A 16,236-nucleotide genomic window follows, 5' to 3' on the forward strand; every position below is an offset into this window, starting at 1 on the left:
TCACACAGAACAGCATCTCAAAGCACTTTACAGAGGAGTACAAGCCCAAGCAAGGTGGAGATGGAGGGTGAGGAAGGAAGTGGCTGAAGGTATGGTCGGTGAAAGGATGGTTTTGAAAGCTCTGATGGAGGTGGAAGACGTGCTGTGTATGTCTGTGAGCAGCACCACACTACGGCAAGCCCAGCACAATTGGTCTGTGAGGCTCATTCTGCACAGACAGCTTCTCAAGCACTCTGGAATGAAGGAGACGGCTCTGGGCAACATCTATTGACCTAGAAACTAAAATAAAGCCAGCCACTTACTGGATGTTCCAGCTTCAGCCGCTTCTCATCTGATCTCTGCTTCTGCTTGAGGATGAGCTCATTAACTGTAAGAGAACATCACACCGCACTTAGTTTATGTCGAGAATTAAACTAACTAACCACACCTCTCTAGTAGAAGGGTTAGACAGCTGTTACAGTAGTTACAAACCTGAAGTGGTACATTTATTAACAACACATTCATTAACAACACAATGTTCAAAAGCCTTTTGAACCTCTGTTCTGCCCCGCCGGATCTCTCCCAACCTGCTGCTAAGCCATGTTCATCTTCAAAAGACAGTCAGTAGCTTTACAGAAAAAGTCTTTGAGACACCCTCCTGATATGAAAAGCATTGTATCAAATGCAAGGAATTATTATTATTAATCCTTAATAATAATCCTTGCATTTGATATAGCACCTTATCACATCGCAGGTAATTGTCGCCAGAGTGAAAGGGGATGGGATGTAGAGAACACAGTTGACCTTAGTGTTTGTTTCTGATGAGGACAAAGAAAAACCCACACCCCAGCACTTCACGCACAGTTACAACCACAAACAGCAGCTTAGCCTCCTGATCTCAATGCTGTGATCCTGTTGCAAAGGGCATTTGTGTGACAACGTTGAGTCAGGAGAGAATCGAGCTTGGCTGTAATGTCTCCGATGGTTGTCTATCAGGCTGGGGGCATCTCTCATCTGGGTCAAGCAATGGGTTTGAGGTCCCGGTGTAAGCCAACACTCCAGTGTTGTGCTGGGGGAGGACCACAGTGCCAGAATCACAGGCCTCCAAATCAGATACCAAACTCAGGTCCCACCTGTCTGTTCTGGTGATACCATTAAACATACCAAGGTATTAATTTGATGTTGCCATGCCCGAATCAATATTCCTCCCTCATCAAATTTACCCAAAACGCATTACATTTGGCAGATTAATCTGCTACATAATAACAACAAATATTGCTCTACACATTCATACTGTAAAGTATTGGGAGCCACTGATGGGATAAAGTGCTGTATCAAACGTAAATGTTCTATTGTAACAATCACTTGCCAGGCTCATTCATAAATATGGCCTGCACAGGAACCTTATGCAGGGTCTAATACTGCTAATATTTTAAAGTCAATGACCAAGGAAAGGGATCGAATAACAGAAAAGATGGGGACAGATTGGCGGTATTGCATAAAGGTGTTTTCCCCCAGAGTTGATGTGCTGGAAACCCCCTCTCCTCACCGGCTTTATTTTGTTGGGTTCACTTTCAATCGCTTTGTAACATGTCTGGTTTGGAATAATACACTTCCATAGAAATTTTCCCCCACAGCAGGAGGCCATTCAACCCACTGCAGTGTCAGTGTTAGCGCCTCCAGCAAAACCAGCTATCCTAATCCCAATTCCCGGCCACACTAGTCCTCTTCGGCTACATTGCTAATTTCCTTTGAGATGACCCACTCTGCTCCAACAGCCGCCCACAGGACCAGAGGAACTCACAGCTCAGAAGGCAGCTCAGCCTATCTCTGTATGCTACTCTATCAAAGAGCAACAACAAATGCATTTATGAAGTGCATTTCACGTCGGGAGGACGTCCCAAGGCACTGGACAATCAATGTTTCGGACCTGAGCGAGGGTCGAGATCAGGGAGGGTGCAGGGCAGGAAGGAGGGTGATCGAAGGCACGGTCGAAGAGAAGCGTCTTGAGACGGGTCTTGAAAGAAGGGAAGGGGACAAGGCGGAGGGACTGCGGGTTGGAGTTCCAGAGGATGGGTTCAGAGTGGCTGAAGGCCAGCCTGCCAATGATCGGGCAGGCAAAACAGGGGATGTGAAGCAGGCTGGAGCCAGCTGAGCGAAGGGAGCAGACAGGTTAGTAGGGGGTTCGGAGGTCGCAGAGGTAGAGGGGAGCAAGGCCATGGAGGGCTTTGAAGGTGAGAACCAGGATCTTGAACTGTATCCTTTGTGTGTTGGCAAGCCAGTGGAGTCGGGCGAGGATAGGGGTGATAAGATCACAGAACCTGGTGCAGGAGAGTATATGAGCTGCAGAGTTCTGGATGATCTGCAGCTTTTGGAGGGAGGAGTTGGGGAAGCTGACAAGCAGGGAGTTTGCGAGGTCGAGCCTGGATGTTATGAATGCATGTATGAGGGTCTGGGCGGCCTGCGGCGTGAGACAGTGGTGGAGCCGGGCGATGTTGCAGAAGTGGGGGAAGTAGAGTGGGTCATGACATGGATGTGGGTTAGAAAGGATAGTTGATGGTTAAACAAGACGCCAAGGTTCCGGACTGGCTCCGTGAGGTGGAGTGTGCATCCATGGATGGTGATGCTGTCAGTGCCTCAGATGTGGAGGCACTGGCAGGAGCCAATCAGGAAGACCTCGGTCTTGTTGATGTTCAACTGTAGAAAGTTACCTCTCATCGAGGACTTGATGTTTGACAGACATTCTGTCAGGACAGCAGGTCCTGGAGTCGAGGGTGGAGGCAGAGAGATAGAGTTGGGTGTCATCCGCATCCATGTGGAAGTTGACCCCATATCTGCGGATGATGTAACCAAGAGGGAGGATGTAGATATTGAAGAGGAGGGGACCTGGGACTCGAGGAGAAACCATTTGTGGAGATGAATTGGAGGTGGTGTGAGAGGTAGGATCTGATCCATTCAAGAACAGAACCGTGAAGGCTGAGGTGTGAGGAGAGGCAATAGAGGAGGATAGAGTGTAAATCCTGCCATTTTTCCCCTTTACATTCCTAGTTATAATCCTAACCCTGTGCCCAGTCCTCGAATACCTTCCCAGCAGAAATCACGGCCACTGGTTTATGCCCAAGTGCCTTAGATTTTTGGTCTACCTCTCCATTCTGTTACAGAGCACGGTCGTGGAGTAAAACTGAATACGGTACTAATGAGGGAGGTGAATCCTGCACCTTTGAGAGATTCACCCTGTGGTTTCCCTTTAGGGTTAAATTCTAACCTATAAAGTGGGAGGCCAAGCAGGGTAGTTTGGGAGTAGGTATGACAGAAGCCGTAGTCAAAGAGTTAGGCTTTTAGAAAACAGAGAGGAAGGGTACAAGAGCAGAACGAGGTGGCTGGATGGGGGAGGAAGTGGAGAAACTGGACAGGGGAGGAGGACCACAGAGATCACAGTGCAAAGAAATGGAAATGAGGATCTTAAAGGTCAATCTGCTGAGGGGCTGTTAATAATAGATTAAGTCTCATATGCATTATTAATAAAACCTGCAGTGAATTTGCATGGAGTAAGGAAACATCCCAGTGATTTACTGCATTCAAATCAAGGAATGTGTGTGGAGCAGTGTTCCTACTTTACCATCGGATGGTGCTGTACAGAGACTGAGAAAAGACTGCTTTACACTGCATTGAATCAGCATCAATGAGATCTGATATGTGTCATGTGTAAACCAAGTGGGAATCACGGGTGCTCTTAATTTATAAATTTATTTTGTTATTAAATAACTCTATTTGTCAATTATATGATTAAGGGACCCTGCAACTCCCTCACTAAGTAATAAAAAGAATAATAATCCTTGCATTTGATATAGGGCCTGTGTATTTTTGTATTTATTGTGTAAAACACGGCAGCCAGGTTGAGCGCAGCAGTGTCCCACAGACAGTCATGGAGTGAGTCGCCAAATTTTATCTGGGGATTTGTTAGCCAGGACACCAGGACAAAGAAACTCCATTCTCTTTTTGAATAGCACATGGGATCTTTAAAATCCACCTGAAGAGGCAGACAGGACTTCAGTTTAACTTCTGATCTTAATTCCATGTTTAATTAAATAATACATTTAATGTAGCACCTTGGTTAACCTGTCTCAAAGCACTTCACAGGATTTGCTGTTTTTTTCTTAGGGATTGTTCGCCAGGCACCAGGAGAGAGCACCTCCCTTCTCTTTTCCAATTACATATAATAATCCTTCCATTTGATAATGCCTTATCAAGCCTTCAAGATGTCTGAAATGCTTCATAGAATATACTGTAAAGTGAATTGACTGTATATTTTGTGGACGAAATGCTGCAGCCAATTGCGCACAAAGTGACCCACAAACAGTCATGGATTAAGTGACAATTTATTTTTGGGGGGGAAGGATTATTACACCCAGAAAGCAACCCGCCAATCGACTAACAACTAGGTTCCCACTCAGTGCTAGAAAAACAGAGGTGTGTAGAGTAAGGAAACTTGCCTAAGGTTTCGCCCCACCTGGGAATCGAACAAGTGGACTCACCTAGAAAGTTGGGGTAAAGCTGGTCTATGTTGTCGATCACATAGTTGCACTTTGGGCATCTGTTGCTGACCTCTAGACTCTGCCGGATACACTTATAACTGGGGAAAGAAACAGACGTTAGCAATCTTGTCCTTCTCGATTCGCTGACCAGAGATCTGCTATGTACTTGTGCGGACATGTGCATCAAAACAAACCTCCTCTTTCCCCATTTTGATGTTAATCATTTTGCTGCCCATTCCAAGCATTGTGTTCCAGCTGGTAGTCTAACCGGCTAAAAGAACATAGCTTGCCATTGAGAACACTGCCCCTTCTCCCTCTCATCAGCTGAGCTACACCCTCAGTCCACTCTCTCCTCCCTCCCTCTACTCTCTGGAATGCTTTGTCACTCTGCCTTCAAAGCCCTCAGAATTCCCCCGATTCCCCTCCAGTTCAGTGATCTGTAGTCTTTGTAAAGCACTTACACATCATTATCCTACATATTGGTTGCTGGCCACTATCATTTTAAACTATTGTCCTCTTAAAAATAATAATAATCCTTGCATCTAATATAGTACCTTATCACATCTTTGAGTCGTCTCAAAGCGCTTCACAGAAAATACTGAAAAATGAATTGACTGTATATTTTCTGGGCGAAATGTGGCAGCCAGTGGTTCGTAGCAGTGTCCCACAAACAGCCATGGAGCGAGTGACCAATTTTATTTTGGGGGATTGTTGGCCAGGAAACCGGAAGAGAGAAACCCCCTTCTCTTTTCAAATAGTGCCATGGGATCTTTAACATCCACCTGAACAGGTAGATGGGAGCTCAATTTAATGTCTCATCTGAATGATGGCCCCCCCTGACAACTAACACACCCCAGTACTGCATTGGAGTGTCATCTTAGACTACGTGATTCCAAGTCCCAACATGGAACTTGAACCCACAACCTTACGACTCAGAGGTGAAAGTGCTACACTGCGCAGAGGTGTTGTCCTTCGGATGAGACGTTAAACCAAGGTGCAATCCGCCTGAACAGGGAAAAGAAGTTTGGTCCTCACCAGTAATCTAACAAAATAACTTGATCGTTACAAACACCCACTGGCTGTGTGTGGAATATTGCCGTGTGCAGTTGACCGCAGTGTTTGCCTACAAATCTTTACACAAGCATAATTAAGGGTTAATTACCTTAACAATAATTAACATAAAGCACTTTGAGATGTTTTGCTATAAGCACTGATCAAATACAAGGATTATCACTGACGTAATAAAGCGCTATATCAAATGCACGTATTTATAATTGCAGTGTAGTAAAGCAAATGTGCCAGTGATAGCCCACACACAGCAGTAAGATAGACTACTTTTATCTGTTTTGGGTCAATTTGGAGGAATATTGGCGAGGTCACCAGGAAAGGTCCCTGCTCTTTTCCCAAAACATGCCTTGGGCTCTTCAACAGCGCAGAATAGGGAGACAACACCTCAGTTTAAGGTCTCACCTGACAATGTAGCACTTCCTCCACCCTGCAATGGAATGCCAGACAGGTGCCCTGACCTTAAATATTCTTTATTCTCTCAATCCAGTTTGTAGCTTTATTAGATTCTGGGTCCTTAGCCGGATTTTCAGCAGTCCTTGCACATTTTAATCCTCTGTTCCGATTCCTACTTTATTGCTTTTATTGTTAATCTGCACTGTGAGAGTGGGCAGGTGAGGAGTGGAACCCACCACACGTTCACTTTGTGATCACATTCAATTTTTGGTCAGCCTGTCTTACACACCCATCACTGTGCTTAAGAGTATCCAAACCAAGCTGAAATTTCGATGCATTCCACCTACACGTGGAAATCCCAGATTGTTGGAATGGAATGCACATTCTCTCCCTGGAGGGACGCATTTTGGGTACCTAATTCTGGAAAGTATTAGGCGCAGGTTGGTAAGAGCCAAGGCTTGGGGACCCCACTGTGCGTTGGGGTAACTCCGCATAGATTGCCATTGATAACACTGTCTGGCAAGCTTTCCCTGCCGATGAACCAGACTGGCTGTGCTGTCATCACCTGGAATACTGCGCACCCGCCCTGGCTCAGGAACCAAAGCAAGACCACCACAGAGGGCGGGCTCAATTCTGGCATTCCGTTGGCAGGCATGTCACCTTGGAGCCAGTTGAGCTCCAAGGAGCCCCCACTTACCTCCCCAACCCCCAGGAGAATAGGTGGATGTTAGGTACAAGGAACCCTCTGCCAGCCTCCTACTGGGCAACAAAGCTCAGCACGAAATGCGTGAGAGCATTGTCACAGTCTTCCTGTCTGCAGCTCGGCCAAACGTCGCTCCCATTGAGCGATGGTCCCACTTATTGGAGATGCAGAGTTTAAGCAGCAGCTGCTTACCTCTCGGCAGCCAATCAAGGTGGACTCCAGGTACTGGACGTACGAATATGTGTTCACGACCTCGGACTAGGTAACACCTTCCAGCAACTGTCGCCCCAAACCTCAGAGTTTCCTCATTAGCTATCTGATGGACATCTGCGGGAGAACCTTTACTGGACAGCTTGTGACGTGCCAGTCACCTTGAAGTTCTTGAGGTCCAAGTCCAATGCTGCATACCAGATTTACTCAGCACCAGCTGCTTAATCCAGGTCCTCATGCGAGGGACCTTGGCAAATAATGTGCCCTCTGTGAAGCCGCCTCTGCCTCCAGGATGCTCAGCGACAGGTCAGTGTAGGCCAGAGCCCTACCTCCCTTTAACCACTTCCTGCTATCACACCAGTATTAGCAGCTAACAGGATAAGTGGCAGAAGTGAGGGTACGGAACTGAAAGTGGATCGAAAGGATTTGGAAGCTCGAGGTCGGCTAAATTAAATCGAGCAGAAAAATTCCAGGCAAACATAGCCAGCTCTGAACACCCATTGTGTACACAAACAGCCTGCGCCAAGCTTCCCTCATAATAAATCACCCTCGTATCTGATACCGTGACTTTCATGTCAGGATGACGGCACGAAGAGTTCCTGAGGATTTACTGTAAAGTGAAACAATTGTACTTTGGAGGCGAACTCAGCAGCCAATTTGTACACAGCAGCGTCCCAAAACAGTCGACTAATGCCATGGGATCTTTAACGTCCATCTAAAGACCCAGACAGGACCTTGGTTTAACGTCTCATCTGAAGGATGGCACTTCCAACAATGCAGTTGTCCTCCAGGTCGGCACTGGAGCGTCAGCCTACTTTATCCCTTATCCTCTCCTCACCACCATTGGTGGCTGAGCCTACAGATTCTACACCTGTACCCTCTGGGCCTGCCTCCCTCTAACCCTCTGTCTTGCTCCCTCTCTATTGGTCTGTAAATCCTACCTTAAAAACTACCTCTTCAACCACACCTCAGTCACCTCTGATCCTCCACCTCTGGGTCTACCCAGACCCTTTCTCAGGGTCTGACCCAGTCTATGTGAAGTGCTCCCAGACGTTATACTATGTGATAATATTATTATTATTATTATTAAAGGTGTTATATAAATGCAGGCGAGCTGCTCTGCTCCCTCTTCACACCCCGCTGAGAAGCACAAAGCAGAGCCTCACGCAGCACATTCCATTATGAGGAGCGCAACTTTCTTCTATTGGTGCAGAGGGGACTGTGGTCCAGGTCAGTAAGCTATGGCCAGCACTTTAACATAACAGTAACAAAGCTGTGCTGATCTGGGAAGGAATCTCAGCATGATATGTACTGGACAGTCTGTAAATTGTGTCAATCCAACACTCACACCCTCAAGCTGTTTGGCTTTGAAGCTCTCATCTTAAAGCGGAATGTCTTTGCTCTCTCAGTAACAAAACCAACAAGATTACACACATGATTTTTACTGCGTGTTTTTAGACTTGTAACTCGGTGATGATGATCCTTGCATTTGACACAGGGGCTATAACACCCAACACCTCATTACGCTTCACAATTTTTCCTTGAAGTTTACTGACTCTATTTAGAAGCAGTCACATTTCAGCAGCCAGGACCTGATCTGATCCAAAGCTCACACTCTCAAGCTGTTTGGTTTGGAAGCTACATTGTCAGAGACGCCATCTTTCGGGCAAGTCCTTAAACCAAAGTCGCACCTGCCTGTTCTCCTGGCCAACAATCCCCCAAATAAAATCAATAATTTATTTCATGGCTGTTTGTGGCACATTGCTGAGCGCAATTTGACTGCCGCGTTAGTCTCCAAAATACAGCCACTATACTTTACAGTAAATCCTGTGCGCACCGGGAGATGTTTCAATGATAAGGTATTATTTTTATTAATAAATAATCACAGAGTCTGTAGTGTCCACTTGAACAGGCAGATGGGACCTTGCTTTTATGTCTCATCCGACAGGACAGCTTCTCCGACAATACAGCGCTGCTCCCAGCACCGAGCTGGGGCGTCAGTGTGGACTGTGAGCTCAAAGTCACCAACATAGGGATTGAACTCATGGCTGTAATGAGAGTAGTGATCTCGGGAATAGGAGGATTAATCCAATGGAAGGTGTAGCTTTAATCTTCCCCAGAATCTCCCTTCCAACACACTCTCTCCTACCTTCCCCTCTTTACACCCAATAACACGCTCCCCCCACCCTCCAGACTGCAAAGAACTGGAGAAAGTCAGGCTAATCTTTACACTTCACAAGAATGTGCCACTGCAGTTCAGGAATGCAGAGTACGTGAGACATGCCAGGGAGTCAATAGCTAAATCCTCCAGACTCACAGTCTGTGTCACATGCTCTTATAGTATTTAAACAACAATCCTTTAATCCAGATCGAGAACATCAAAACCACTGAAGGCTCTTAAAGAGACTTGCTGCAAAGTGTAGTGATTGTGTGCCTGGAGCTGAACGGGGCAGCCAGTTTGCGCACAACAATATCTCACAAACAGCCAGGAAGTAAATGGCCAATTTATTTGGTGGATTGTTGGCCAGGACACCGGGAGAGACAAACTCCCTTCATTTTTCCAATAGCGCCATGAGATCCTTAACACCCACCTGAACAGGTCGCTAGCTCTCAACGAAAGTGGGCACCTCAAACAGCAGAGAGCTATGAGCTCAAAAGTGCTCAATTTTAAATGAATTGCTCTCAGATCTGACACTACCTAATCCTAGAACACAACACTGGCGGATGTCAGAGAATCCTCTAACAACATTGTGATAGTCTTCAGATCATTCCCTTTTCTGATGGCATTACCCTCTTGTGCGCCAGTCAATGGGAAGGTAGCAAGAGACATGAAAAGGCTCATCAAAAAGCAAATCTGGGACTTACCAAAAGCTGTGGCCACACTTCGTCATGTGGGCCTCCTCAATCATGTCAAAACAGATAGGGCTGCAAGAGACCAGGCAAACACAGAGTCAGTGTCAAGCATTCACATTCCTAACATACAACACAAAGTGCACTCTGCCAGACAGACAGCTTGCTCTGTTGCCCCCGTTCAGCTCCCATATAAGCAACAGCTTGCATTTATATAGCGCCTTTCATGTTGGGTAGCGTCCCAGAGCGCTTAACGTGGTAAAGTCTGACACTGTATCACAAGACTTCAAGCAGTTTCTGAAAGAAATTAAGTTTCAGCCACAAATATACAGTCAATTCACTTTACAATCTATTCTGCGAAGCGCTTTGAGACGTCTAGAAAATGTGAAAAGCGCTATATCAAATGCAAGGATTATTATTATTATTGAATTTCACTTGTGTCTGATATCTCTACAGTAAAATGACCTGGAGCCCTTACAGTGTAAGCTGACACTCCATTGTTATAGGTGCGCTGTATTGTTGGAGTTGAGGTCCTTCAGATGAGACCTTAACGCCAGGTCCACTTTTAACATCCAGCTGAACAGAGACAGACAGGACCTTGGTTTATCGACACCCCCAGCACTGCACTGGAGTGTGACCCTAGATTGTGAGTTCAAAGTCCCAGGATGGGGCTTGAACCCACAACCTTGGACTTGGGGTAAGAGTGTGACCTAAATTGACATACATAATACAGTCAGGCGGACGCAAGGGGATTGTTGGCCAGGACACTGTGAGAGGTAATGTCTAGTTCCTCTCATCACTTTTAGCTTTACACAGTAGGACAGGCTGTTGTGAAATGCTTGAGGCACTCATTAGAAACAGAGGCAACGGGCCAAGCCAGCACACTTTGTTCCAAAAGTCCCAGCTGCCATCTTCTGTTGAGCGCATTCTTAAACTTGCTCCAACACGAGCCGAAGTAAATCCCCGTGAGGACGTTTACATTGAGCGTCTCACCAGCAGAACAGCTTTGCTATTGTGTAACGGGCGAATGAACACCCATCAGACACCATCACCTCCCATTTGCCCATTAATGAGCTCAGGCCCCTTCCTGTTAAACCGGTTGCCAAAAACAAACCCGCCTGCCACCAACTTTATTGCCCACACGTATGTTGCGTCTATAATAACAGCACAAACATTTAAATAAAAGTACTGGAAAAAGAAAGAGCTGCCTCCTGATCTCAAGGCAATAAATTGCACCTCAGGGCTCCTCATGTTAATAACCCACTTAAGCTTGCTCCAATTTATTTTGCGCTGTGCAATAGGGTTCTATTGAATCACTGCCTCGCTGCTCCCCAACGGCCGTAAGTGTTTTATTTATTGAAGCTGACAGCACTGGGGGGGAAGGCAGAAACAGAGCAAACGTCGCCTTACGTTTAACAGCAACAGCAATGCAGGCTACAGCAGCCAATGAACCCCAGCGATCAAGCAATACTCGGCTGTAACCCCTCTGAACTATCTGCCAAACAAAATTATTCAACTTTCACGTCCCCGAAGCCCTCACTCAAACCAAATATGGTCTAAAAAAAAGCATCCCAAGCTTCATGTCTAAACCACAAGCCCCCAGTTTGTGAAACCCAAACATTCATGGTAGAATTATGGCCTGGCTCAGTTAGTAAAACTTTAGCCTCTGAGTCAGAAGGTTGTGGATTCACATGAACTCTCAGTGTAGGCTGACACACCAGTGCATTATTGGTGGTGTGCTACAATGTCAGAGTAACGTCCTTTAGATGAGACATTACACCGAGGTCCTATCTGACCGTTCAAGTGGACATTAAAGATCCCATGACGCTACTGGAAAAGAGAAAGATGTTTCTCTCTCCTGGTGTCCTGGCTAACAATCCCTCAAGTAAAAATTGGTCGTTCAATCCATGCCTGTTTCTGAGACATTGCTCTACTCAAATTGGTCACCGCAGTCACCTAAATCTTGTGAAGCGCTTTGAGACCTCTGAACAATGTGATAAGGCGCTATATCAAATGCAAGCACCTCCATCCAGCACTGAGAATGTCAAAGCACTTGATCACTAGGAACACAGAATCTTGTTTTAACGTTTCGTCCAAAGGACAGCACCTCTGACAATGTAGCACTGGAGTATCAGTCTAAATTACAAGTTTAAAGTCCCCAACACCGCATTACTGTAATAATTATAATCCTAATTATTATTTATAGATTAAGAAATTATTAATAAATCCTTCTCACTCGGAGACAAGAAGTACACTAACTCAAACAAGCTGACAATGTTTCATTAACAACCCATCATCTTCAGTCTAGTAGCCAACAATTAACAATGCACTTTCCCCAAGTGGTCCCCGAATTTCCTCCTACACAAACCACCTTCTACACCACTGCTATATAAAGCCACTTCTACACCACTATCATACCACTGATATAAATCACCCCTGTGTCAGTTATACCACTCCTTTTCCATGCTCTCTGGCAAGTTATGTAGTTTTAGCTGGTTAGACTCCAGCAGTTAACCGAATGCACATTCTGGGGTCCCAAACCTCTGCCTGTGCCAGGTTTGCATAATAACCTACAGACGAGCAAGTTTAGTTGCTGGATTAGCAAGCAACTCGTCTGCTGTTGAGTGTGTGAAGAGAACACCTCATGTATAGGATCCCCAGATGATCGTAACAATGGCTGAATTTAACAAACCCAAACCCCACTCCAATTCCTCCTTTCACCTGGCCCCAGTGACAAGCCAAGCCCCGCTGCTGATGTCATGCTCTGTAACTTGCTCGATCTCAAATTCCACACAATTCCCTCTGCTCTTATAAAATCAAACACTCCCACAAGAAATCAGCTCTGGATTAAGATCACATTTGACAATCATTAACAGACAAATCGCTTGGCACGACAGTAGTCTGGAGGTGATTTATGCAAACCTAGTACAAGCGTGCGTGCATATGTGTGCGTGCGCACTTGCATGTGTATGTACGGAGGGGGGGGGTGGGGAAATGAAGCACACCACAGTGAAACCACTTGGTTAAACAAGGTTCGACATGGTTTGAAAGCCTCTACCACTGTTAAGTGTTCTGAGATGCCGCTCCAAGTGAAGTGCGCTGTGTAAATGGAAGCTGTTTTTGGATGAGGAAAGTCGGCCCAACAAACAGCAAAGAGCAGTTTGCTTATTCTAACGAATATTATTTTCACATTCTGTTCAAGTATATAATAAAAATCCTTAAAGCACTTAGATTGTCCAAAGGTCTCACAAAGCTTCAGAGTTTTCTGTTAGTTTAGTGACATTTTGTAGGCACACATGTCAGACAATTTGCAAACAGCAATGTCCCACAAACAGCCAGGGGGTGAATGACCAACTTTATCTGAAGAACTGCTGGCCAGGACACCAGGAGAAACTACCTCCACATTTCAAATAATGCCGAGGGATCTTTAACATCCGCCCAAACAGGCAGATTCAACTGAACTTCAGTTTGATGTCTCATATGAAAGATGGCACCTGACTGGACTTGTATGAATGCAGGGCCCCCAGCAATGCACTGGAGCGTCCGGCTAAACTGTCAACTCAAAGCCCAGTGCTGTTTAACCCAAACAGAGTAAGACAGGTAGGCAGAAGATGAACGAACACCCATTGAAACAGGTAGTTGTTTTTAAGACGGGTTCTGGAAACAAGAAGCAAACAACAACAAAAACAACTTGCATTTACATAGCGCTTTTCACGCAGGGCAGCATTTTAGAGCACTTAACAGTGGGAGAGCCTGATGCAGAACTGGGAGGAGGTGACCGTTAGCATGGTCAAAGAGGAAGGTCTTCAGTCGTGATCTGAAAGAGGGGAAGGAGATGGTGTAACAGAGAGATTGAGGGAAAAGAGTTCCAAAGCACAACCGCTGATGGTGGAGCGCAGGGGACAAGAGATAAGCAGGAGGCCAGAGCGGGATTGGGAGAAAGAGGTTGGGGAGGTAGAAAGGTGTCGGGGCGTGAAGGGATTTGTAGACAAGCAGATTTTGAGAGGGAGTTCCTCTAAAACATAAAAACTTATGTTTTCCCAAACCATCCCTGTTTGAAGTGTTGCGTCACTGAAACAGTAAGTTGCTATGTGAACTTGCTCTTGAACCGGCCATTCCTCAGCCAATGTAGCCCAGGATTCCAAGGCCGGGATAAAAGCAATCTTCATAGATCAGGAAGCAAGGAGAGAGCTCCACAACCCTGTCAACTCTTTCATTTGGTGGTCACTAACTAATGCTTTTAACTTGCGTGCCTGTTGCTACACACAAAGTTGACTCCACTCCTTTTAAATACACAGTAAAACACACAGCTCTGTTCTAAGAGAGAAACATTGCGCTAGACATAGTGGCACGTGTCTGAGCCTCTAACCCCTCAACGCAAGGAACTGGCTGCCTCCTGCTTCAGCTCAACATTCAGTCAATCCATCCGATCTGAATGGAACATTGATCCTCATGTTATTCTATCTAACAAAACAAAAGTGGAATTAGACCCAAAGAAGTTGGATCCTTGACAGGGCTACAGCCAAGTCTGCTCCCTGATTCCCACCATTTACCTACATAGCCTTTTCATAGGCCATGGTGGACAATGAAGAGGAGCAAGACATGGGACCCTCCAACACAAAAAGGCATTTTAAACAATGGCTCCAGGCAAAATTTCTTTCTTTTGCCTGGAATTTTAATAAAATCAGGACAATTACAACAATTTACACATCTATCACACCAGGAGGAGGTCTCGAAGCACCTCACTGCACACAGGGAGCTATTGAATTGCTGGCTGTGTGGCACTTTGAATGAGCACTCACCTCTTGTGACAATAGATACGCATATAGTGTAAAGGCGTTATAAGGCACAATTACACAGCATAGGACAAATTCAGTGACAACCAGTGGCAATGTGGACTCTATTCAATGCACGTGCATTTTCACCCCAACCTCCATGGAGGTCATCAGGTCACCACGACTTCCTTCTTTGTGCAAGTGCACAAACAGGAAGCGATATCTGCAGTGACCCTAGAGTCAGCCTTTTTTGAGAGCAAAAAAACAGCCAGCATACAGTCAGCTGTCTGCTCTCATGAGCAGAGAAATGTGTGCCGGCTCAGTGTGTGTGTCAGCCCACCTCAGTGGCAGCATTCTCGCCTCTGAGTCAGAAGTTTGTGGGTTCCAGATCCACTTCAGGACTTGGAATCACATACTCTAAGCTGAACACTCCAATGCAGTGCTGCGGGGTTGTTGCATTTTCGAAGATGCCGTCCTTTGGATGAGACGTTAAAGATCACTACTTGAAAAGGGAAGGTGGTTTCTCACTCCCAGTGTCCTGGCCAACAATTCCCAAATAAAATTGGTCACACCCTGGCTGTTTGTGAGACATTGCTGTACGCAACTGTCTGCCGCATTTCGCCCATAAAATACAGCCACTGTACTTTACAGCATATCTATGAAGCGCTTCGAGACATCCTTCAGACATGATGTGGGGTTGGCATTTTCTGGATTCCAACCACTGCATTATAATGAGGCGCTCCTATATGATTATTAAACTCCATCGTCCTTGCATTTGATATTAGATCAAAACGCATCAAAGAGCTTGACAGAGCTATAAAGCGTAGTAACTATTTGTAAGGGACCCCTATGCTCTGAGATGCTACCCGGTGTGAAGGGTGTTATATGAATGCTAGTTGTCCCGGGTATCCGTTGTCTAAACCCTCCCCCCACCACACACCCTGTCCCGTCCTTCAGCCACGGCCTGTCCCGAGATGTCCACATTCCCAGCCTCCTGTCCCCGGTCTTCCTCTCTCTCCTAATCTCCTCTCTCTCTCTCTCTCTCTCTCCTCACTATCTCCTTCAGTCTCTCGCTACCCCTCCCTCTCCCCAGTCCTCCGCGCTCTCTCTCTCCCTTCCCGTCTCCCCCTCTCTCTTCCCCCCCTCTCTCCCCCCACAGTGTCCCCCATCTCTCTCCCCACCCCCCGTCTCCCCCTGTCTATCCCCCCAGTCTCCCCACACACTCTCCCCCTCTCTCTCCCCCAATCTCTCTCTCTCCCCCAGTCTCCCGCTCTCTCTCCCCCCAGTCTCCCGCTCTCTCTCCCCCCAGTCTCCCGCTCTCTCTCCCCGCAGTCTCCCCCCAGTCTCCCCCTCTCTCTCCCCGCGTCTCCCTCCCCTCGCCTCCCCCCCCCAGGCCTCTGCCCAGCCTCCTGCTCCCAGACCCGCTTCCACCCACCCACCCACTCACTCACCAGACGAAGTCGTTGCTCTTGTCCTCGTACGAGTTGACGAGGCCGTTGAGCAGAGGCCGCCTACGGCCGCCTCCCGCTCCCGCTGCCCCAGCGCCGGCCGCCCTACCGGGCCCGCGGCTGCTGCTCCCCGCCGAGGAGGAGGAGGGCGCGGGGGAGGCCGAGCTGGAGGCCGTGGCTGCGGGCCCCGAGGCGACGGCGCTGGAGGAGGAGGAGGCGGCCTGGCCGGGCCCCGGGAGCAGCTGCTGAGCCGCTGAGTGTCGGTTGGTCGCCAT

The 16,236-nt window shown here is 47.0% G+C and overlaps 1 protein-coding gene across 1 annotated transcript in view; it reads right to left on the reverse strand.

The window, feature by feature from the left end:
• The window catches only part of cop1 (COP1 E3 ubiquitin ligase), a 67,230-nt gene extending 50,994 nt beyond the window's left edge, over positions 1-16,236 (reverse strand). The window contains exons 1-4 of the mRNA XM_042335550.1: positions 15,965-16,236; positions 9,754-9,813; positions 4,515-4,612; positions 303-367 (exon numbers count right to left, since the gene is read on the reverse strand). Coding sequence (XP_042191484.1) covers positions 303-367; positions 4,515-4,612; positions 9,754-9,813; positions 15,965-16,236 — 495 coding nt within the window. The remainder of the gene's footprint in view (positions 1-302; positions 368-4,514; positions 4,613-9,753; positions 9,814-15,964) is intronic.

Source organism: Callorhinchus milii, unplaced genomic scaffold (genome assembly GCF_018977255.1).
Source record: "Callorhinchus milii isolate IMCB2004 unplaced genomic scaffold, IMCB_Cmil_1.0 Scaffold5, whole genome shotgun sequence".
NCBI classification, from domain to species: Eukaryota; Metazoa; Chordata; class Chondrichthyes; order Chimaeriformes; family Callorhinchidae; genus Callorhinchus; species Callorhinchus milii.